The sequence below is a fragment of the Zootoca vivipara genome, chromosome 4, assembly GCF_965207765.1.
Source record: "Zootoca vivipara chromosome 4, rZooViv2.hap1.1, whole genome shotgun sequence".
Classification (NCBI taxonomy): domain Eukaryota; kingdom Metazoa; phylum Chordata; class Lepidosauria; order Squamata; family Lacertidae; genus Zootoca; species Zootoca vivipara.
Window position 1 is genome coordinate 29,822,423 of NC_142587.1, and position 23,327 is coordinate 29,845,749.

A 23,327-nucleotide genomic window follows, 5' to 3' on the forward strand; every position below is an offset into this window, starting at 1 on the left:
CTTAAATGGGTAATAGCTTACTGTTAGCAAACCAGGCGTGTGTGTGTGTTTGTGGGCGCACTGGCTTGCAAAATAAGGAAATGGTGATGCAAAAGTAAGTGTGTTCCCATGATAAAGGCCCTCAGGGTATACAGGAAAACTTTTGGGTGTGGGTGAAATACCCTCCACTCAAAATTGCAGCATGACACAAGGCTATGCATGCTCAAGAGTTGCACAGCTCAAATCAGTTTTATTTATATTTATTTAATATATTTATATCCTTTTTCTCCCAAGTTTGGGAATCAAGGTGGCTCGCAACGTTTTTAAAGCATCATCATAAAATGCAAAGTAATGCAAAGAGTGTGGGACTCTTAATCTCTGGGTTGTAGGTTTGAGCTCCATGTTTTGCAAAACATTTCTGCATTGCAATGGGTTGGACTAGATGATCCTTGAGGTCCCTTCCAACTCTATAAAGTGGTGTGGTTCTAAACAGCTGTGAATAGAAGTTAGGCTGAAAGGAAGCAAGGTGTTTCTTACGTGGTCCCCTTCAGCCTAAGTTCCCAGTGCGGATTTGGAGGCCAAAGGAGATCAAGCTACACGCTTTCCCCCAAAAGTTATTGCAGGGTCCGGAAGGCTTTCCTCTTGGGGGAACAACAAGGTTTTTCATTTGGTGTGAGAGCAAAGGGAAAGGAGGAAGCTCATGTACACACACTTCAGCCCAGACACTGCTGAAGGGATTGGGCTATTGTGGACCTCCTGAGAGATCCACACACCCAATTCGAGAGAAGGTGTCAAATATTTCTGGAACTGGCTTCATGAACACTGAGCCTGCAGGGACCTGCCACAGTCCTGCTATGTCTGAGCTGGACTCTTCCTGGCTCCAGCCGTTACCCACAGAGCCAGGAAACATGGGAGGGATTAGTAGAGGAGCAAAACAGCAACAACCCTCCTCTCTTGGCAGGCTCCCTACCTGTTAATGTGAACCTCATTTTATAGCTGGACATCTCAAAGAAGCTTGGCTAGCAAGATATGAATATACTGTATAGCAGTAGTTAAACACGAATTATTTCCTCCAAGGTCGTTTTTGACTACAAAAAAAGGAAAGCAATTTGAAATTTCTTTGCAGTACGGCTTTACCAAAATGATAGAATAGGTCCTATTCTTTCTTTCTTTTTATGGCATCTTCTGCAGATGCAGTAATGAGTGGCTTCCCCTTCTACTGTTTTGCTATTCCAGGTATCTGTCCTGGCTGTTGAAAACCAGGGTTAACCCTTCACTGCACTATACAGGATTGTTCTATCTTCGTGTATTTTGCACACACCCTTTCTTCTTCTCTTCAGACTTTAAGGCAAGGATGGCAGAGCCTGGGCCCTACAGATGATGTTGGAAGTCAGGCTCCTGTCAGCATTGTAGGAGTTGCCATCCAACAACACCTGCAGCCCCCTCCCCCCCCCAATGCTTTTAAAGTATGGAAGGGTTTGGCTACCCACACTAACTTCATCACTAGATTCTGCCCCTAAGCCAGCTTTGTTACTGAGTTCTTGAATGCTTTCATTTTTAGTTTTTGGCCGGCCGAACTTACAAGAAGACCATCCTTACTGAAGAATTAATAGTTCGTTACTTGCCAGAAGAGTTGTCTGAAAGGAAGAAAGTTTACGAAGAAGAAATGAAGGAATTGTCAAAGTAAGCAGCCTTCCTACAAAAGAAAGGCGGGCAGGGGCAAAGGAAAGAATCCCGTTACGATGTGTGCCTTGGAGACTGTGCTGGCTCATGATTTATTTCCTCCAATCATGCCACGAGCAGTAAGCCAAGAACGAACATGGAGTGCAAGCCTGCTCCAGTTGATTTTAAAGCTGTCAATTAATGTTGCATGTGGGTGTGTCACTGATAGAAGAAAGGGCTAGGAAATGGGGAATAATAATGTCAACACAGCCAAGCTTATTTCATGGCAAGGTTTCAGAAAATAGCTTTCAGCTGCATGTGCTGATTTAATATGACTCTTGGTTCTCTTGCAGCTTGAATAAAGATGTCCCCATCTTCGTGTGCACCATGGCATTCCCTACCATTCCCTGCCCTCTTCACATCTTTGAACCCCGCTATCGGTTAATGATAAGAAGATGTATGGAAACTGGCACCAAGCAATTTGGAATGTGCTTAGCTGATGAACTGAAAGGGTAAGCAAAGGATTTGGAAGCAGACTTGCAAATACCGCCTCTCCTGGTATGCCCCGCGGAGGACCTTAAGGTCCACAAATAACAACATTCTGGAGATTCCGAGCCATAAGGTGGCTAGATTGGTCTCGACTAGGGCCAGGGCCTTTTCAGTACTGGCCCCGACTTGGTGGAACGCTCTTTCACAGGAGACCAGGGCCCTGCGGGATTTGTCATCTTTCCGCAGGGCCTGCAAGACAGAGCTGTTCCGCCTGGCCTTTGGGTTGGATTCAGTCTGACCCCCGTGTTTTCCTCCCTCATGGCTTGGATTTATGGGCTACTTAAAATGAGGCTGCATTTTAAATTTTAATATTGTATTTTAATCTGTATTTTAATTAATTGTTTTCTTTTCTTTTATGTCTTATTGTAATTTTATTGGTGTTAGCCGCCCTGAGCCCGGTTTTGACTGGGGAGGGCAGGGTATAAATAAAAATGTATTATTATTATTATTATTATTATTATTAAATATTCCTAAAAGAGGTTCTGGTATTATGGAGTGTGTGTGTCTGAACCCACCTGTGTGTCCAGCGCTCAGGTGTATTCATACACACACTGCCAAGAACTTTTAAGGATCTATGGCTAGAGTTACGATGTGTGTTCGTTATGAATATGTGTTTATCCTTAACCTTGTGCCGACAAGAAGTTCTCACCCAAAAGGAATAAAGAAAGATTGTTTTATTACATGTGTTGAAAGTGACTTGTGTATATTACATGCTGACTCAGATGACAAAACAACCATTCAAGCAGGCGGCAAATCCTACAGCACATACACACCTTAATCTAAAGAGTTAAAGAACTCCTAACTATTCTCCCTCAATAATCTCACGGGGAGTTGCAAAGTACTAAGAAAATCCAGCCATCTGAACTGTAGTTCCTGCATTCCTCTAACACCAATGTTGCAGCCTTTCATCAGTCACAGAATAGGCAACCTAGTTCCACATGCGTTGCATCTCTCTGATCATGTATATGCACAATTTCTGCAAGAACCTTTTACAGCTTGATTCTAGACATGCTTATGCATGGAATTGATGATTCCATATTGAATCAGTGAGACACATTCCTTAAGTATGCTTAGAATTTTTAGGTATACTTAATACACAGGACTAATATGGCTCTCTTTGTCCCTTCAGGTTTGCTGATTACGGCTGCATGTTAGAGATCAGGGATGTGAAGTTTTTCCCTGACGGACGTTCAGTTGTTGACACAGTTGGTGTCCGGCGCTTCAGGGTCTTGAGCCATGGTCAGAGAGACGGGTATAATACTGCAAACATTGAATACATGGAAGATAAAAAGGTAACTTGTATAGTTTTGTGAGGCTTTTTTCTACACTTGCCTTCCAAATATGCATCCTTTTATTTAATCAACTGCAAAATAAATTATGTTGGTTTTTTCTTTTTCTTTTTGTCCCATCAGACAACCCCATCCCCTACCTCTTAATACTAACCTCTCTTCATCCCTTGCCTTTTTCTCCTTCTCTACCAACCATAGAACCTTCTTTCCCCAGTAGCTTAAGCAGCTTCCTTCCTCTCCCCTGCTCTGCATATTGGTCCACTAACATTAGGAATCAAAACACTATGCTCAAAAAGTTTTTTGAAGAGACAGCATCATACCAAGCTTCACAATGACTGGAAGCATTTTCCTGGAGATGTTTATTGTGTAGCATTCCTAATTGTACATGCCCTGCACAGCCAGAAAAAATATATCAAGTGAGAAAACACGAGTTTATAGCAGCAGCAGTTTGGGGAAACAAGCACATGAGAAATGGGAATTTCACTAAAATTGGTGGTTATAGGTACTGCTAGGAGTATTTAGTGGACAAATGTTAGAACTGGCATATCTAATCTGCCTGTAATTTGTATCATGCCTCTTAAATAGGACTCAGTGGTATTCTGCTTTAGATTGATGATAAGGCATTAGAAAGCTCTATATCGGATCACACATTGCTCAAGCATGCTTTGGTCACTGGCTTTTAATCCTGTTAATTTCTGCAACTGGTTTCTCCAGCAGTGCAGCATAAAGTTGTTCTCAGATGGAAGAAACAGATGAAGGCATAGAGAATAGGATATCTTTCTGATCTTGAAGGTTAAAATAACTTGAGCTACTGTGTTGAGTTTTGGACAGAATATGGGAAATAGATCTCTTATTACATGCAGAGCCAGAGTTGGCAGCAGAAAACATCATTTGTTCAAAAATACTCAAATTACAACTCATCTCATAAGGGTCTTTTACCAGTTTATTTGCCTAATATCCACTCTGCAAAGAGACTTAACTCCCATCCTCCACATCAGTCATGGACATCAGGGAGAATACAGATGACTGTTTAGCAAGTGGCATCTCAAACAGCGTGCATATATATAATCACTTGCTAAGTTGATTGCCATCTTTCCATCCTTCAAAAGGAGGATTGGAAGTTTATCAGACCAGAGGTTACTAATCTGCATCACGATTGTGTAAATAATTGAAAGCACATACACACATTATTCACTGTATCAGAAGGGTACTAATGCAGCACTAAACCATGAGAACACCAAGCTTTGGAAATGCTTGAGGTGACAAAGTGTTGGTCCCTCCCAGAATCCAGTAGAATTCCACTTTTTAGTTCGCACATTCCACTACCTCAAAATAAGGCAGAACCTTCTTTTGTATCAAGGGTGGCATTTTGATGCCCATGGGAATGTCTGGACAAAAGCCTCTCCATAAAACAGTGGCTTGAGAAGTTTCCACGTGAAGCAAATGTGTGTAAAATTGTACTCTTGTGCTTCATGCACTTTGTTGAACTCTCTGCTCTTTACTTTCCATCCTTCCCCTAAGAAGGTTGTCCTTGTGGATGACTGTCCCTTTTAAATACAATGAAATCCTCTTAATGCAGAAGCCACATTGAGTCAAGGATGTTTGATCCGCCTTAAGAATAGCACCCAAATGCATGAAGGCTATGGGAGAGCTCGCTGCTGTCAAATCCATTGCGCTGTTGGAAGCAGTCACTGAGTTTAAGGATCTGTGAGGGGAGATAGAAAGTTACGCCCTTCTGCTCAGTGGTAGAGGTGGAAGTTTTGACTTTTTAGGTGGCTGCCACAAGTTTCCAGTACAAAGAAATAGCTTTCCCATGCCAGCAGGCCTTGGGGAATAACGTTCTTCCTTGAATAACTGTGGAGGAGCCACTTGTTTCAGTCAGAAAGCCTTTTCTGTATCACTGCTTCTATAAGGTGTCATGCTTCCGTTACAATGGTTTTTGAATTGTATTTAGTTTATTGTACTGTGTTGAGTGGTTTGCTGTTAATCTATTTGGGGGGGGGGCGTGTTGCAGAAGCATTTTATTGCATTGATTTTAATCATCTGATTTGGAATATTTTTTACTGTTATTGTTGGAGTATGGTACGGCTTAATTTTTTGTTTTTAATGTTTCATTCATTTAGGAGAAATATATACCCTTAATGAAATATCTACACACATCAGTTAATATAAGGTGATCAATAATACACAGATAAAAACCAACATTTTAAAAACATGCATACATAATAATGATCTGTGTCTGGATAGGTTTGCTGAATTAAAATGTTTTAGCTGGCTTCTCAAAAAGTATAGAAAGAGTTCCTGTCTAACATTTAAAATATACATATATATTTGTAACCTATGTTTTAAATTGTTTTAAAAAAACAATTTATTTTGGTTTTTAAACAAATACAATTAGCATTAAACACTTATCTGATGGTGTTCGTTTTATCCTTTGTCTCTAGACATACACTTACACATTCAACATTCAAACGAAAAGTTCTCTAAAACAGTTAATATAAAAAACCACCAATGAGGTGAACACCTTTACCACCCAAAGGATCTCTGTTTCACTTTTGAAGGAGAAAGTTTGTGGCCCTTGTGATTGCAAAGCAAATGTTGGTGGGTTTTTTACACAAACTTACTGCAGTTTCTACTACACGCTATGGGGACAGAACGGGTCTGAGTGGAGCTTTCAGGGAATACACCTTCTCTAGGCTACACCGTCCCAGTGCTCATTTTTAACACAGAAATTAAGTTACCGTGCCCCTGCCCCAAGTCATTATGAAAGTGGCTTAACTGTTTAGGTGGCACTTTAAGGCCTTAACCACACGTACCCCTTGCTCTGTTTTTTTTCCAGACACGGGTCCACACTTTCCTGGTCTGTGTCTGATTGTGTCCCCCCCCCCAAAGATATTTACCAGTTAAAACCTTCTCTTTAAAGCTGAATGGCTATTCAGATTTCCCCTGGATTGCCTTTTGCTCTGATTCAGCTTTAAAGAGTGGGTTTTTGCGGGGAAAGTTCTGAAGCAAAAAAAAAAGGCGGGCACTCGGACACAGAGCTTTAAAGCACGGATTGTGCCCCGGAAAGGTAAGTGTAGATAAACCCTAATTCATATTATCTGCCTTTGTTTTTGTCACGCTGCAAATGAGAGAAACGTGACTTTGAATCCCTTTTTGTGCATTGTGCAGGTTGAAGGGGCAGAGTATGAAGAACTTGTCCGCCTTCATGATTCAGTCTATGATCAAGCTGTCGCCTGGTTTACTTCTCTTAAAGACAACATGAAAGCGCAAATTCTGAACCACTTTGGGTCCATGCCAGGGAAGGAACCTGAGCCACAGGTAAGTACTATACATACCACAAGTCTCCATTCGAAGAGATGTTCGTGGATCAGAATGTCCAAGAGCACGGAGTAGGGGATACTTTCCGTCAACTTTTGCAGGGGGGTGGACCAGAAGTTCCCTTCACCCTCCCTCTGAAAGGGTGGGGAAATTTCTGGAGACCGATCCTGCAGACCAAAGCTTGCTGCTTGAAAGTGTGGAGCAGCGGGGCCCCGGAAATGTGCAGTATGGGGATAGGGTCCATGCAAACCACAGCCCTAGGAGCATAAACCTAATAGACACCCAGTGATGATACTGCAGCGTGAGTAGAACAAAATATGCCCTTTTACACCGACACGTACTCACCCCGTCCCTAAAACAACAGCAGAATTCTCAGAGCTGAAATTTGTAAGAAGTTCAATTTACTAAATTGAGAACGGGTCAAAGATAGGAGCAGGCACAGTGCTTTTTTCACCAGGGGCTAGGTATGTATTTTAGGCAGATGTGCATTAGAACCAACCCCCTTTTAAAAAAGGAAAAGAACTTTGGGAAGAAGAAATTTGGAATGGAACAACAGCAGGGGAGTGCTTAACCCACACCACCCACCCCTTGCCGCTTCCAGATTGCTCCCTGACTGCTTTTCCCCCTACAAGGTTCCAGCACACGGTTGGGATGAGAAAACCTGCTAATTCTCTCTGCTCCAAATAGCTCCTCCCAAAACTGTTTTTCTGCCAAAAAAAGATAAATTAGAGGGGGAAGGGCTCTAATTCATGCTGTTGTTCAAGTTGGGGGAAGTGTTACAGGTAATCCACCTTATATTTTTCAAAAGAGAGAGAGGGAGACTGTCCTTTTGCCCTAAAACATATATTGGTAGCTAGCTGCTATACTAAACTGTGGTCTATGCTCACTTGCTTCTGGGAGTAAAACAACAACCACCACCTTTAAAAACATCTAGTGAAATTGCTGCCACCAATAATTCTTGCACATTGGGATTACCACCCCAGGGAGAATCCATTAAGATGTTAAATCCTCATTTGTGTCATTATTACATTTGGACTCACATAGACTGATAACTCATTTTAACAGAGAGACATTGGGACAAATTTTGTACGTGCTTCAGTTTAGCTTTGTTTCCTTGGTCTGTTTTTGTGCATTAGCTTTTTCTGAGATTATAAACCAATCATTTTGTGCTAGTACATGGTGAAAGTACAGCCTTATCACTACACGGGACTGTTCTATTGAAACAATTACAGAGACCTTCCTTTGACGATTGCACTTGAGAGGCCACATAGTGAGTGGTTGGTGTGTGTGTGTGGAAAACACTCTTTGGAAATTTTGGAAAGGAGCAAATTTGCATGAATGATCACTGTTATTCCTACTTCAGCTTTTAGTGCTCAAAACTGCTTAAAGCCAGAATGGAAGAAGCAATTCTCATTAAAGTAAAAACCTCCCCCAATGTTATTCTTCCTATTTCATCAACAAAGATCATGGGATGGCCTCAGGATGCCAACTGTATGATTTCACATGGGCTTATAACCTAAACATGGTAGTGGATGACTTAGATGTACATTCAATCTCTTTAAACAAATGCACATTCTCTCTCTCTCCCTCTCTCCCTCTCTCCCTCTCTCTCTCTCTCAACTGGCATGATCAAAACCAGTATTACAACAGACCAAAGGTTACTGTCGTACTATAGGTTTGTTTGTTCCTATTCTGTGCCAATTATTTTTAGCCAGGTATAATTTTGTCTTACACAGAGATCAAGCTAGAAATAGAAATAGTTTCAGAAAAGAGAGTGCTGTTTTGGTTTCGGGCCGACTCCCTGTTATAGTGTTATAGTACTGTTTTCTCCCCAAGATGGGTTGGTGAGAGGAAGAGAGGGTCTCTTCTCACTGTCGGTCGCCTGAGGATTTTGCAGAATGCGGTATTTTGGATCACCCTATAAATATTTAGACATTTTAGTGCAGAGCGTTGTTGTTTAGATTTTTCTATACATATTAAGCATGTTAAAGATGTGTTGTTTTGTTGTTCCCTTTGCAGAGCAACCCGAGTGGTCCAGCTTGGTACTGGTGGCTGTTGGCAGTATTGCCACTGGAGAACAGGGCGCAATTGGCCATTCTTGCCATGACTTCGCTTAAAGATCGTCTTATCGCCATACGGCGCGTATTAATATTTGTGACACGCAAAAGACCTAGATGACACACCCTCATTTGTGAAAAGACACTGAAAACAAATGGTTGTGAATACTCCTAAGTATTCTCAGGAGACCGACACATTCTTCCTTTTCAGTGAAACTGATCTGCTCATCGAAGCACTCACCATTTTTTATTTTGTTTTAATTTTTTGCACACACAAGTTGTTGCCCAGTAATTAACCAAGCATTCTGTGCCTCTTGTCCTGGAGAAATCTGAGCCTCTTAGAAGTTGCGCCACGATCTCAGCATAGCTGATCGCTGCAGGCAACAACTTGGAATCTCTACTTGCAACCAACTGTCCATTTTATCACGGTGGGACAACTGAGTCACAAGCCCTGAGATGCCCCTGAAGCCCCAAGCCGCAGTTTTGAATTCTACATAGCGGAACTCGGAACGAACAGTGGATTAAGAACTGAAAAGAAACTTTTAAAAACAATTCTTAGAGGTTTCCAGTTGAAGGGAGACCCCCCCAAAAAAATATCCTCCAGAGGAAGAATGCACAAGACAAGTGTTAAATGAACAGGGGGCAGTCTTTTCGTCTGTAGCATATTGACAAAATGATTGGTCTGTGAAGCAAAATGTGTTTTCCTGGACGTTCCCCTTGCAAGACAGTGTTTGACCAAAAGAGTAGCTGGTGAACAGCACTGCAGCTGATGATAATAAATCAACCCCCCCCCTCTTTGTAACTTGCATGCTGTGTGTAATGGGAAATAGTGTTTCGATATATGTATAGGATGGCCGGGTTCCCCTAACCCCCCCCCAACTTCCTACAAATAGAAAAAAAAAGAATAACCTCAGGTGACCCGCGTTACAATATGGAAAAAAGTTACTTATGGATAGCCTGTTGTCAGTGGTTGTGACTTAGATATCGGTACGCATGAGGATCCTGCCGCCTCCCATGCCGGATGGAATTCCCTGTGTGCGCGGGGTGCTTTTTTTTGCTGCCGTTGGAGCCACTTGAGCATGCTGAGCTTCATTGCTGGATCATGGCCAGCATTTCTAGCATATGTACATATATATTTGGTTCAAGCAGTTCTGTGGTAATCTCTCAAAAGGCCGCTGAGATATAGAATTGCCATTTCAAATTACCCTTCCATGTTCATTCTGTAAGTATAACTCAGAACAGGTAAGATCCAGTTTCTACCTACCTATATTTTCAACAGCCATGCCAGCCTAACCTGTTATACTGGAACAATGTTTGTTAGCACTTTTTTTTTTTTAAACCAAAACGTTAATATTATTACTCGTTATGTACCGACCACTGTCTGTGCTTGGAGTCTTGGTCCTCGGTGACAACTTTGAGAGGAGGCACATACTGAAACCTGTAAAGGCAAATTTCAATGCAAGCTTAAACCAGGTGTTAACCTTCAATTAGTTGTTGGTTTTGTAAATATAGCTGGATTTTGATGTCTCAGTACATATTGTTAATAATTTCCTTTTTTATTTTTTTTTTTTAAAAAAGGTCAGTCAGCCTGTTGGAAAGAAACTTTAGCAGTGAATGTGAAGCTGCAAAAGCACTCTTGCAAACTGCTGAACTCTCCAAATTGTAGAAAACAATTGTGTTAACAGCTTGGGATAAATAACACCGGTTCAAATCTCGGAATGCCGTGTGAATTGAAGACACGGGTTCATGTACAGTACAAATAAGACAGGAAGGTGAAAACAGTGGCAATACCAAAATATTTCAGAAGTGCCTCCTCCTTAAATTACAAAGTGTGTTCTCTTGACAAAGGTGTGAACACTTGCAAGTGAGTTCAGGAAGCAATATCATCTAAAAGGTGATTGACTGCATTATCCGTACCGTAATTGTAGTCCGAGTGGTATTAGATGATTGGCAGAAGTATCTAGTCAGAGGTTGCCAGTAGCAGTTGCCTAGGAACTGATCAACACACACCCTGAATGTACTGTAGTTGCCTCTACCTTGAATTCGCCTTTTGTAGTAATGACCTGTGACTACTTTTAATTGTAAACTGCATAACTTGCAACCAATGATCTAATAATCTCTACCATAGCCTTCCTGCAAGTTCTGCTACCTTCTACCAGAGCTGTGTTTGTATTTCCTTCAAGAGGGCTAGCATTAAGCTAGAGAATGGATGGTCTTGGTGAATTTTCCTTTCGATCTGCTCCCTGGGTGCTATCATACTCTCCGAAACACATCCGTCTTCCTGTAAACCCCCTGAACGTTAGAAGCTTCCAAGGATACCAAACCAAACGAAAAACCCTTCAAAACGTGCCCTCATTAATTTTTGGCAGGGAACTTGGACGATCTTCATGATTTTTCACAGTACCTTTGTGCTTGCTTAAAAGTTGTTTCATATATTTTTCCTCGTCTCGTTTTCTGTTAATAGCTGAAGTTACACGGCAGTTGAGCATAAACAGGAAACTTATTTTGTTCTGCTGATTTACTGTTTCAGCACTTTCCATGTTTAAATTCTGTTCTCTACAGTACTGCTGATATTCTTATTTGGTGTTTTGTTTTGGTTGGAGGACTTTTCTGGCAGAATTCAACATGGTACACTTAGCCCTTGAAATTAAAGGTCAGGTTGTCTGCTCTTTTAATAATCAACGTCTGTCAAGTGAGCAGACGCATTAACTGAAAAACATGATGAAAGCCAAAAATGTTGAAAATGTTTTTATTATTATTTCTCTTAGGCTGATCGGTCTGGCAGCCTAAGAGAAGTGGGGCTTAGGGTATCTATGGTCCGAAAAGCTTTGCAGAAAAATGTTCCAGACATGTTTATTGATTATGATAAGGAAGAGAAGGCATTCCTTTCTCTCCTCTAAACAAACATGCAAAAACCTGTTGTCCATCATAAGCCTGCTGTGTAAGGCTTCCGAATAAAAAAAAATTAGATTTTGTAAGTGAAATTAAATCTTAAAAAAAAAAAATTCACGGATCATACCAGTTCTTTGCTATTGTGGCCTTTTATCTGCTGCTTTTCGAAATCTCCTTTCTTTTCAGTCACTGAGATTGCTTTGTGACTCCAGTGAGCTGATAATCAGCAGATTTCTGCTCCTTTGGCTTGTTGCTATAGTTAATTTCAAAGAGAATCAATTGCAGAGGGTGTTCAGAAAGCTGTATGCGTAAGTCATACAGTGTCATACTGAAGGCCTGGTGTTTGGTAGCGCCTTAATTTTGCAGCTCTGGAATGATTGTATCAACAAAGCACCCACAAAAACCAGACCCTGGAGCTTGTGACCAGTTTTTGTTTTTTGTTTTAAAAGAAAACGTATTTTATGTAGATAAAACTTGAAACAAAATCCTTATCTGTTTTGAAGTTGGTTGAAGAAATGTTTGTATGTCTACATGTGTGTGTGTGTGTGTGTGTGTGTGTGTGTGTGTGTGTGTGTATGTGTATATATGTACAAATATAAATTATTAATCGCATTTTTGTACTTGGTTAAAAAGAAAATGAAAGACAGCTATGTGTTACAACTATGTTTGGCACTTCTTGTTATATGAAACAAAAGCCAAACCCCTTTTTTAAAATAAAAAATTGCTGCAATGTTCATTTCATGTATATTTGGAATATTCATGGGGAAATGTATTTATGTGATATTTGGAATAAATAAATTCTGTTCAAAAGTGTCACCTGTCCTTTTACTAATTTTTTATCAGGAGTCAACTGTTCTATTGTATTCCTTATTGAGAGAACCAATAGCTCAAGTTATGCATTTTAGGAAATGCTAGTACTGTAGGTGGTTTAGTGCTACACAGAGAGCCCAAGCAAAGCCCTGGGTTCGAATGCACACACACTTTCCACCACCTCTGTGGCTGGGAGACTAGCATTCAGTTTTCAATTTTTAAAAAATCCTTTTGTTATGCATGGCCCAGATTACAGTTTGAAACAAAACGATTGGTTTCTTTAAAAAACGCCATCTTCAAACCATGGGTTATAAAGCTGACATATTTTATTAACCAAAGTTTTGTTTCAGACCACTCCATATCTGGTTTGTGCATAACAAGAAGTCATTAAAGGCCGTTCCGCATGTTCAATAACCTGCATGTTGTTTGAATTCTCCTGAAGCTTTTTGAGTATTTAGTGTTAATCCGCATTTGCAGATTAAAGTCTTCTCTAAGCGCTGACACATGTAGCTTATGTGTCACGTCACTGAAGTCCAGGAACTTCTCCACATGACAACTTAACTGAGGAGGCCTAATAGTTCTGTAACTGTGCCTTGTACAGTGGTTTTGCAGCTTTACGGTTTTGACTCTTATGGGATGTTAATTACAGCTCTGCTCTTATAATATTCTCCCCTTCCTTTTAAGCACCAAATGCCAGTTTTCACCAATGTCTCAACTGATTTTTGCTCACACAAACTACGGTAGCAGTAAAATCCCTGGATAACATTTCAGCTACAACTTTTTTGCCTAGCCAGGCTGATGCTTACGGTACCCGTTGCAACATCTGAAGACATCAACTGCAGGCAGGCAGAAACAAAGGCTGGAAATATTTGCCTATTTAATGCTTAACTTCCTGAATTTTGTGCTTATACCAAACTGGCACATACACAAGCACTTATCTAGTGTTCTCAGAACGAACCATTTGCAGGAACACACTGTGGGATGGATGTTTTATACATGCAGTTTTGAGAAAATGCTCCTTTTTGTAGCATAAGCAGCCAGAATTCCCATGACTGCTGAATCCTAGGCATTTACAGCTGTGATTTAACAACAGGTTCCTTCCCCTAATCGTCATCCTGTTTGTGCCTACTGAAAATGTGTGTATGTGCAATGTAAGAATGAAACCCATGGTTGGTTCAGAACTGAAATACCGTGTTTCCCCCTTTTTAATACGTAGTCATAAAGTAAGCCATGGCAGGGTTTTTAAGCATTTGAGAACTATTAGACATACCCCGAAAATAAGCCATACTTCCGCGTGCCCCAGCCACCTAGCGGGACCCAGCACGCCGGCCGCGACAGGAGGAGGAAGCCTGCTGGGTTGGGTCGGCGCCTGGAAGCGGCGGCGGCGGCTGCAGCGCCGATAAAGTGTGCAGCAGTGCCGCACGGAGCACCAAGGGCACGAGCGGCAGGAGGAAAGAGAGAGAGGCTTGTTGCTTGCGGCCGGAATGGGGGACAGCAGCTTGGAGCAGCCCGTTAACGGGAACAGCTGCTGCTGCTCCGGCAGTTCGCTGGGCGAAGAGGGGGGAATTCCATTGCCGAGGCTGAGCCCGGGAAAACGCGTGGAGGGACGGCAGCGCGCGCGCGCACGTGGCTGCTGGCAAGGCCAGTGCGCGCCAAAGCGGGAAGCCGCAGCGAGGGCTGCCGAAGCGGGAGGAGGAGACAGTGGCCACAGCAGCAGCAGCGCGGAGGAACAGGGAAGCTCTGTTTCCCTCTGGCATTTGTGTCCGGGAACTGGTGGCTGCAGCGCTGAGCGCGCCGAGCGCCCTGCCGGGCCGGGTGGAGTGCCTAAGCCAGCGGCCTCCACCTGGCCCGGCCAAGGAGGCCTGCCTCCCCGCCGCCCAGAACTGGCGGATGAAGCGTGGAGCGCGCCAAGTGCTCCACAGCGCCGAGCACTTGGAGTGCCCTGTCGGTCCGGGCGGAACGCCTGAGCCAGCAGCCTCCGCCTGGCCCTGCAGTTTGGAGCGTTGGAAAAGACTCCTGGATGAAGCCCTCTCTCCAGGCAGAAGAGAAGCTGGGGGTTTGTGAGTTGACCCCAGGGCAGAAGAATCGTGGGCAGCGTGGAGGGATGCAGAATGAAGTCGGGCAGAGCAGCGTCAACTGCACCTGCTTGCTGCTTTGCTTTGCCCTCTTCTGCTTTGCACTAAGCAGCAAAGGGCTTGAAAATGGGGACTAGTTAAAGGAAGTTTATTTTTTGCACAGCAGGTTGCTCTTACACTCACATGAGCAGAGCCAGTAAAAATAAGTTGGCAATCCTGCTGTTGCAATGTAATCTAACAATATGTTTTGAGTTGTACTTTTGCAAGGTACAAGTAGGGTTACCATTTTTCCTCCTTTTTCTTCTTGATTAATCCCCAGGACCACCATTTATGAGATAATTTTATTTCCGTTCCTAGTCCCAAGTACAAGATAGATGCTTGTGACATCCATTTTGAAGTATGGTAACTGATACTGTGTTTTTATACATGAGTACAAAATTATCTCCTAAATTCTGCTTCATTTCTTTGCCATGAGAAGTTTTGGAAACTCTGCAACTGGCTTCCCTTTAGAATGGTTTGCTGGGCTGATCATTGCACAGGATCCAGCACAAAACTCAATTGTCTACCTAAAGACAACTGAGAAATCATACAGACAGATGTGCTCAAAATACTTGGTCAACTGGAGTGTCTGGTTCCTCAATAATAAAACATACCATAATAAAAACAATACTGGTAATAAAAAAATAAGACACCCCACCAAAAATAAGACACCCTGTGTTTTTTTGAGAGAAAAAAGTTATAAGACGGTGTCTTAAAAAAGGGGAAACACGGTAAGACAAGATGAGACCGAAACACAGAGTTTGTTCACATTGACCGCTTGGGAGTGCAATGAAGGTTTGGGGAGGGGGAGTTGTGTGCATTTTACAGTTCTTCTCCCCAACCCTTAGATGTTCACATCAGCATGGCTTAGATTCATTTCTGTTTGTATATACACCAGGAGGCGTTGAAGGGCAAAAATGTCTTTACCCTGCAAACATGTCCACACCTTGGCTAGAGGCTAATTACAAAAGGCTTAAGGACTCCAGTCAGTTTGAAGCTGGTTTGAGAAACGCCACATCAAAAAACCGTACTAGTTTGCAACAAAGTACGGGATACACCTGCGGTTTGGATAAAGTCATGTGAGCAACGATTAAAAATTTAGCGCTGGAAACTCGGTGAGCGCAAAATAATTGGGAGTGCTGCTATTACTCTGTTCTGTGTAGTTTTTACTTCTGTTCCTTATCACCGTTTTTGTTATGTGCTGGCATTTTGTAGTTCTTTTGTGAATAAAACGGTACTGCTGTTTCTGTGTTCACACTCGGGGGACATTTTCTGCATCTTGAAAAAAGACAATGCATACTCCCCGAGTTCTTTTTAAAAATGGCAACAAAGGACCAGCACAAAAAATAGTCCTCCCTTTGGAATCTGTTTCAGAATGACACTGGCTCTTCTATTTTGATTGTTTCAGATTAACTTTGGATCTCTTGCAGCATGCATGTTTTGTTTTACTTTGCTATTCTGAGTTGGGATTTGATTTAGAAAAATACAGATGATTCACACTATTGCAATGTCCCTGTGATGACAATTGCTATGGAAAAGTATAAAAGATGGTCTATCGCTCTTGAATGGGACCTGAGGTCCCCCACCTCTCAAGTGTCTCTGTGCACAACTGATACTAATGACCATGCAACAGGGGCTAGTAGGTTCCATGCGTACTGGACCAGCCCTATACAATTTTGCAGAGGCTTCTAGTTATCACACTGTCAATAGGTGCTTGGATGTATTTGCTACTTCCTTGTGGTATGACCACGACATCTGAGCATCACGTGGTTGGGAGGCTGGGTGCATATATGTACAGATAAACTGCAATCACATAATCCTAATCTGAGAAAACTTATCTTGAAATGGTCAATGGATGTCTATGTAATTGTTCAGTGTTTCTGGATTAACTACATTTGGGATTGGGATGACTGTAGTGGCGATCTGCCCATTCTTAACAGAAATTACCAATGTTCTAAGAGGAAGGTTCAGGGCAGGCACCCCCAAACTGCGGCCCTCCAGATGTTTTGGCCTACAACTCCCATGATCCCTAGCTAACAGGACCAGTGGTTGGGGAAGATGGGAATTGTAGTCCAAAACATCTGGAGGGCCGAAGTTTGGGGATGCCTGGTTCAGGGCATGTGTAGTTATGTCATAAGGCTCCACTCTTTTACTCCTACTTGACACATTGTTGGCCTCTAATATGGCAAACGGAAGCAGAAAGATTTGCTCCTCTTCAAATCAGAAATGTATTTAGAGCAGCAGCAGCAGCAGCAGCAGCAGCAGCAGCAGCAGCAGCATGCCCATATAGATACTAGGTATTTTCAGAACAAATTGCTAAGGTTAGCATTTAAGATAGCTGACCTATATTAACCAACCAGTGCAGTGAAGGTTTATGAGTGAGGATATTGATACCTCCTGCAAACCAGAAATCATGCAGTTTAATACCAAGGTATTTCCTCAGCTCTATGTTTAGCCAGGTGTAACAAAAGTGAGAGGTTAAACGCAGTGCAACAGGCTTTTCTTTCTGCATACTCCCATGTCGAGGGATTACCACCACAAGGTAAAAAGTAGGTCTTGAAGTGTAACTGTGAGCCCAGGAGGGACCTGGGCTGGTCACTGCAGATTAAAGTCCATGAAAGCTTATGCCGCAAAATACCTGTTTATTAAAAAAAAAGTTCCCCTATGCTGTTGCATCACAACTAACCAACAGAGTTTTATACTGCAGATTTCTGGTAAAAGTATTTGAGGTGAAAAAAACTGGGGTAGAGCAGTGAGCATTGATAAGATCAGGGCTTTTTTTCCAGCCAGAACTCACCAGAACTCTGTTCCGGCACCTCTCAGGTGGGCACCATTGCCGTTATAAGAAAACAAGGGAGGTGTTCAATTGAGAGTTCTGGCACCTCTTTTTCTAGAAAAATTGCACTGGATAAGATGGAGGAAGGGTGTATGTACTGGTTGAGTGACCGAGGCTTGTACAGCAGACACCCCAAGAAACCTGGTGTTGTGTATTGAGTCAAAGGATTTTATAGCTGTATGACTATAGTCTGTATCTGCATTAGGGTAAAGTAACTGCCTTTTGGTTCCAGAAGGTACAGCTACTATTGGTTCATTTAAGCTGCTGTGTTTGGATCCTCTGTCTTATTGCTTTCCTCCAAAAGGCAGCACTGCGATTGCCTGATATTGTTCCCTCCAAAATGTATCCCTTTCTAGCTAGTCCCGTCCCTATAAATGTAGCTTTCCTCTCCACAGAGCTCAGTCTTGTTTGCTTTAATAAAGAAGTGTTACTAGAGAACTGTCTCCAACATATTATGTCAAGAGAGCTGAAATCATGAACCCCACGTCACAACAAATGGCGATGAAGGTGGGATCCGGAATGCTGAGGAGCGGTTAAACACAGCCCTGCCTCAGAGTCCAAATTGCATCTGAGAACAAGACTCACTGGCCAGCTGAGAAGACAACCCTGCCCACTAGGAGAATGGAGAGTCCAGGGCCGGCTCTACATAGACCCCCGGTGGCGCAGTGCACCACGGCGGGGGGCTGGTAAGCTGCGCGCCGGCTTGGTAAGGAGGGCGCCGCGCGACAAAGCCGCGCGGAAATCAATTGCGCCCTGCGAGGGCGGGGCGGGCAGCGGAGCGATCTCCGCCCCTCAGCACCAGGGCGCGCGATCTGCTCAAGACGGCCCTGGGAGAGTCCAAGGGTATTGGAGCCCTTCCAGCCATCGGAACCCCACACGTGGGAAGACTACATTGAAAGCTCCGAGTTCTTTGCAGTGGCTCAAGGGATCACCAATGCCAGCAAAAGAAGGGCCACATTCCTGAGCTACCGTGGGCCCAAGACCTTCACTGTACTTTTTTTTTCTTTTTAGGGAGCTGGGAATTGTAGCATGGTGAGGCCTAAACTTAAGCTCTCAGTATTTTAATTTTTTTTAAGGGCAGGTGATGTACTTTAAATGTGTACAGTTTCTTTAACAGTCACCAGTCACCAGCAGGAAAAAACAAACTACGTAAACATTGTTGTGACGTGGGGTTTGTGATTTCAGCTCTCTTGACATAATATGCTGGAGGCAGTTCTCTAGTAACAGCTCTTTATTAAAGTGAACAAGACTGACTGTGAGGGCAGGAAGGCTACATTTATAGGGACAGGGGACTAGCTAGGAAGGGATACATTTTGGAGGGAACAATATCAAGCAATCACAGTGCTGCCTTTTGGAGGGAACCAATAAGACAGAGGATCCAAATACAGCAGCTTAAATGAACCAATAGTAGCTGTACCCTCTGGAACCAAAAGGCAGTAACTTTATCCTAATGCAAATACAGACAATAATAATACAGATATAAAATCCTTTGACTCAATACACAACACCCCTCCCCCCCTAGTGAGCACAGCAGACGTAATCCCTCAGGTACTGTGGGGTCCTACAACTTCTACTTGATCTCCTGACAACAGGTGTTGCAGGTTCTGGATTGGGTGTTACCTGTGGTGGAGGGGCTGCTATAGGGGTTTCGTCAGGAACAGATGGAGTCCCAGACATCTCAGGGTCCCCTACCTGTACCTCGTCATCCTGAGGACTAGCAGACCCTGGTTCATTTGCTGAAGCCCCTGGTGACTGCACCTCTGGGCCATCTTCACTCTGGTCTTGCAGCTGTGCGTCATTAGCCAGGGATGAATTATCTGACTCCTCCCTGCTGAGTGCCCGGCGCCTCAGCTGATCTATATGTCTCTTCCAAACTTGCCCATTTTCCAAGGTCACATAATAGGACACAGGTCCACTAGCCCGGGTGATCACACCGGCCACCCACCGCGGACCTCGTGAATAGTTCCTCACCCAGACCAAATCTTCAGGGGCGAGATACCTTGTTGTGTCAGTCTCAGCCTGGGGGGTTGCTCTTGAATTACGGTTTGGCATTTTATCTGGGTGGACATAATCCAGCACCGTTACCAGTCTTCTACCTAAGAGCAGCTCGGCTGGCGACTTGCCCGTCGCAGTACACGGCGTCGCATGCTGCAAAAATAACATTCGTGCAATGCGAGCCGACCAGTTACCCTCCATTAAGCGCGCAATAGATTCTTTGGCTGTTCTTACCATGCGCTCAGCCTGCCCATTGGAGGATGGGTGAAAGGGCGCGGATGTGACCCCTCTTATGAAGTTATCAGCCAAGAATGCCCTGAATTCTTGGGATACAAAAGCTGTCCCATTATCTGATACAATGGTCTCAGGTAACCCGTGGGTTGCAAACAGCTGCCTCAACACCTTGATTACAGCAGCTGATGCCATGCTAGGGACCATCGCAACTTCTAACCATTTGGAATATGCATCAACGATAACCAAAAAGACCTTCCCTTGGAATGGCCCAGCAAAATCTATGTGCAGCCGGCTCCAGGGAGTCCTGGACTGCTCCCACCAGTGGACTGGTGCTCTGGCCACTTCTGGCCGCACCTCTTGGCATGCCTTGCATGTTCGTACCCATTGTTCTATGTTCTGGTCCATTCCAGGCCACCACACATAACATCGGGCTAGCGACTTCATCCTGACCATTCCCGGGTGTCCCATGTGAAGCGTCTCAAGAACCCTGTTTCTCAGTGGTGCTGGGATGATCACCCTATCTCCCCATAGGAGACAACCCTTATGCATGGACAATTCGTGCTGCCTTGTCGCATAAGGCCTGAATTTTTCTTCATGCGGACCACCTGGCCACCCCCTCCCCACCCAAGTGAGCACACGGGAGAGAACAGCATCTTTCCTCGTTTTCTCAGCTATATCAGTAGCTGTTACAGGAGCCCCCGGAAGTGTTTCTAGCATCATAATGTGCTCCGCTGGAGCAGGATCCTCATTGCTCCCGCCAGGAAGGGGCAATCGACTCAGCGCATCAGCGTGGCACAACTGTTTCCCCGGCACATGGGTCAAGGTGTACTGGAACCCATTCAGGAATATTGACCAACGCAACATTCTGGGGGAGAGAATTTGTGGCGTTTGTTTGTTTGGGTTGAACAACCCTAATAGTGGTTTGTGGTCCGTTTCAATGGAGAAATGGCGACCGTACAAATAATCATAGAACCTTTTGATTCCTGACACAATTGCTAGTGCCTCTTTATCAATTTGAGCATAGTTGCGCTCCGTGGGTGACAACGTACGGGAATAGAAAGAGATGGGCTTTTCCGACCCATCCGGTTCCCTATGACTCAGCACAGCCCCCAGGCCGTATTGAGAGGCATCACATGCCAGGACCAGCGGTTTCGACTCATCATAATGAGCAAGGACGCTCCTGCTACTCAGCATTTCTCGCAAGGAGTCAAAAGCCTTCTGCTGCCCCCGCCCCCATCGCCACACATTTTTTTTTTTGCAAAAGTCTATGTAATGGTTCAGCTACCGAAGCTTTCTGGGGTAAGAACGAATGATAAAAGTTAATAAGTCCCAGGAATGACTGCAACTCCGTCTTGTTCTGTGGTCGTGGTGCCTCGATGATGGCCTTAATCTTAGCATCTGTGGGGTGGATGCCTGATGCATCAATTTTAAACCCCAAGAAATCCACAGTTGGCACCCCAAAACTGCATTTTTCTTTTTTCAGTTGCAACCCCACCTCCTTGAACTTGAGCAACACTGCACGGACACGCGCAACCAGTTCCTGTGGGTCTTTTCCAGCAATCAAAACGTCATCAAAAAATGGCAAGACCCCCGGCAGACCTCTTAACAGGCGTTCCATGAGCCCTTGAAAAATCCCTGGGGCCACACAAACTCCGAACTGTAATCTGTTAACTCTGAACGCCCCTTTATGTGTGACAATAGTCTGTGCTTCCGCTGATTGTGGGGTTACTGGCAGCTGTTGGTAAGCTTGTGCCAGGTCAATTTTGGCGAACACCTTGCCCCCAGCCAGTTTAGCCAACAGATGTGATATGACTGGAATGGGGTATGAGTTTCCCCTGAGTGCCTTATTGATAGTACATTTGTAATCTGCACATATCCTGACTTCCCCATTTGCTTTAAGGGGCGTGACGATTGGAGTCTCCCACTTAGCAGAGTCCACGGGTGAGAGAACTCCCTGCTTGACCAATTTATCCAGCTCTGCCTCGATCTTGGGTTGCAGTGCAAATGGCACTCGCCTTGGTTTGAGTCGGATTGGGGCCACCCCGGGATCCAACTCGAAGTCACCTGGGGGCCCTTTATAACAACCCAGTTTTCCATTAAAGAGACCAGCAAATTCCTTGCATAATGCCTCACTCATCTCAGGGCACGTTTGGATTGAATTTAGCCCTGAGATACTCAGTCCCAGGGCGGGGAACCAGTCAGTGCCCAGGAGACTGGGGCGACTGCCCTTCGCAATCACCAGTTTGAGTACAGCCTGTTTGTCCCGGAACTGTACTCTCACGGCACACATTCCCATAACATGGATGCGGCCTGCTGAGTACGACTGCAAGGTTGCCGGGAAGGGCTCCAGAGGGGGCAACTTACCCCTGGGGAAGAATGTCTTCGCGGTCTGGTCCGACACGATGGTGAATGCAGATCCGGAGTCCACCTCCATGTCGCACTGCTGACCCTCAATCTTCACCTTGACGTGTGCCTTGCCTTGCGCTGGAAACTGCACGGCCCTCCCGTTGATCTCTGTTACGTAGTGGCAGTCCTTTAGAAAACGAGGTGCTGTGGGCGGTCTGCGATGCTCCAGTCTAGGTGCTCCTGTTGCTCCCGACACCGCCGATCTACAGACCCTGGCGATGTGACCCGTCTTTCCGCACGTCCGGCACATAGCATCCCTGAAACGACAACTCTTCCGCTCATGGTTTCCGCCACAACCTGGGCAACTGCCTCGGTGATCTTTGTGCGCTGTGCAGGCCTGACGCACCAACTCGACCCCACGGACTGGGCTCTGGCTCGGAGTAGCCTCTAGCTCGTCCATGGCATGCGCAACTTCTATCTGTGGCTTAGTGGCCTTGCGACTGGCATCAAGCTCCTCTCTTTCATAATTCTCCGTGGCGGTGGCCTCCTTCAAGGCTGAAGCAAGGGTAACCTCTTCTTTAGCCACGATGCGTCTTCTGGCTTTCTTGCTGCTCAGACCACCAATAAACCGATCCAGGAGAGTCTCTTCCAGATTTTGGAAGCCGCAGTGCTGAGCGAGCTTCCGGAGTTCAGCCAGAAATGTGGATACAGACTCCCCAGCACGCTGCTGCCTCTTATGGAACTCCATCCGCCGGGCCATCTTTGTCTCAGTAGGCGCCAAGTGGCTTGTTAGGCAGGCAAGAATATCTGTGAGAGATGTCTCACTCAGCTTCGCTGGAGCAAGTAATGCCTTGGCCAGCTTGAAGGTCTCGGGCCCACAGTAGCTCAGGAATGTGGCCCTTCTTTTGCTGGCATCGGTGATCCCTTGAGCCACTGCAAAGAACTCAAAGCGTTCGACGTAGTCTTCCCACGTGTGGGGCTCTGATGGCTGGAAGGGCTCCAATACCCTTGGACTCTCCATTGTCCTAGCAGGCAGGGTCATCTTCTCAGCTGGCCAGTGAGTCTTGTTCTACGCTGCAATCCGGACTCTGAGGCAGGGCTGTGTTTAACCGCTCCTCAGCATTCCGGATCCCACCTTCGTCGCCAGTTGTTGTGACGTGGGGTTTGTGATTTCAGCTCTCTTGACATAATATGCTGGAGGCAGTTCTCTAGTAACAGCTCTTTATTAAAGTGAACAAGACTG

General features: G+C 44.5%; 1 protein-coding gene across 1 annotated transcript in view; it reads left to right on the forward strand.

Annotated features, from left to right (window-relative positions):
- Nucleotides 1-12,562, forward strand: part of LONRF2 (LON peptidase N-terminal domain and ring finger 2) — a 39,828-nt gene extending 27,266 nt beyond the window's left edge. Inside the window, exons 8-12 of the mRNA XM_035114934.3 lie at nucleotides 1,541-1,662; nucleotides 1,995-2,153; nucleotides 3,320-3,482; nucleotides 6,651-6,800; nucleotides 8,820-12,562. Of these exons, the coding sequence (XP_034970825.3) occupies nucleotides 1,541-1,662; nucleotides 1,995-2,153; nucleotides 3,320-3,482; nucleotides 6,651-6,800; nucleotides 8,820-8,978 (753 nt within the window). The 3' untranslated portion in view covers nucleotides 8,979-12,562. The remainder of the gene's footprint in view (nucleotides 1-1,540; nucleotides 1,663-1,994; nucleotides 2,154-3,319; nucleotides 3,483-6,650; nucleotides 6,801-8,819) is intronic.
- Nucleotides 12,563-23,327: the final 10,765 nt, after the last annotated feature.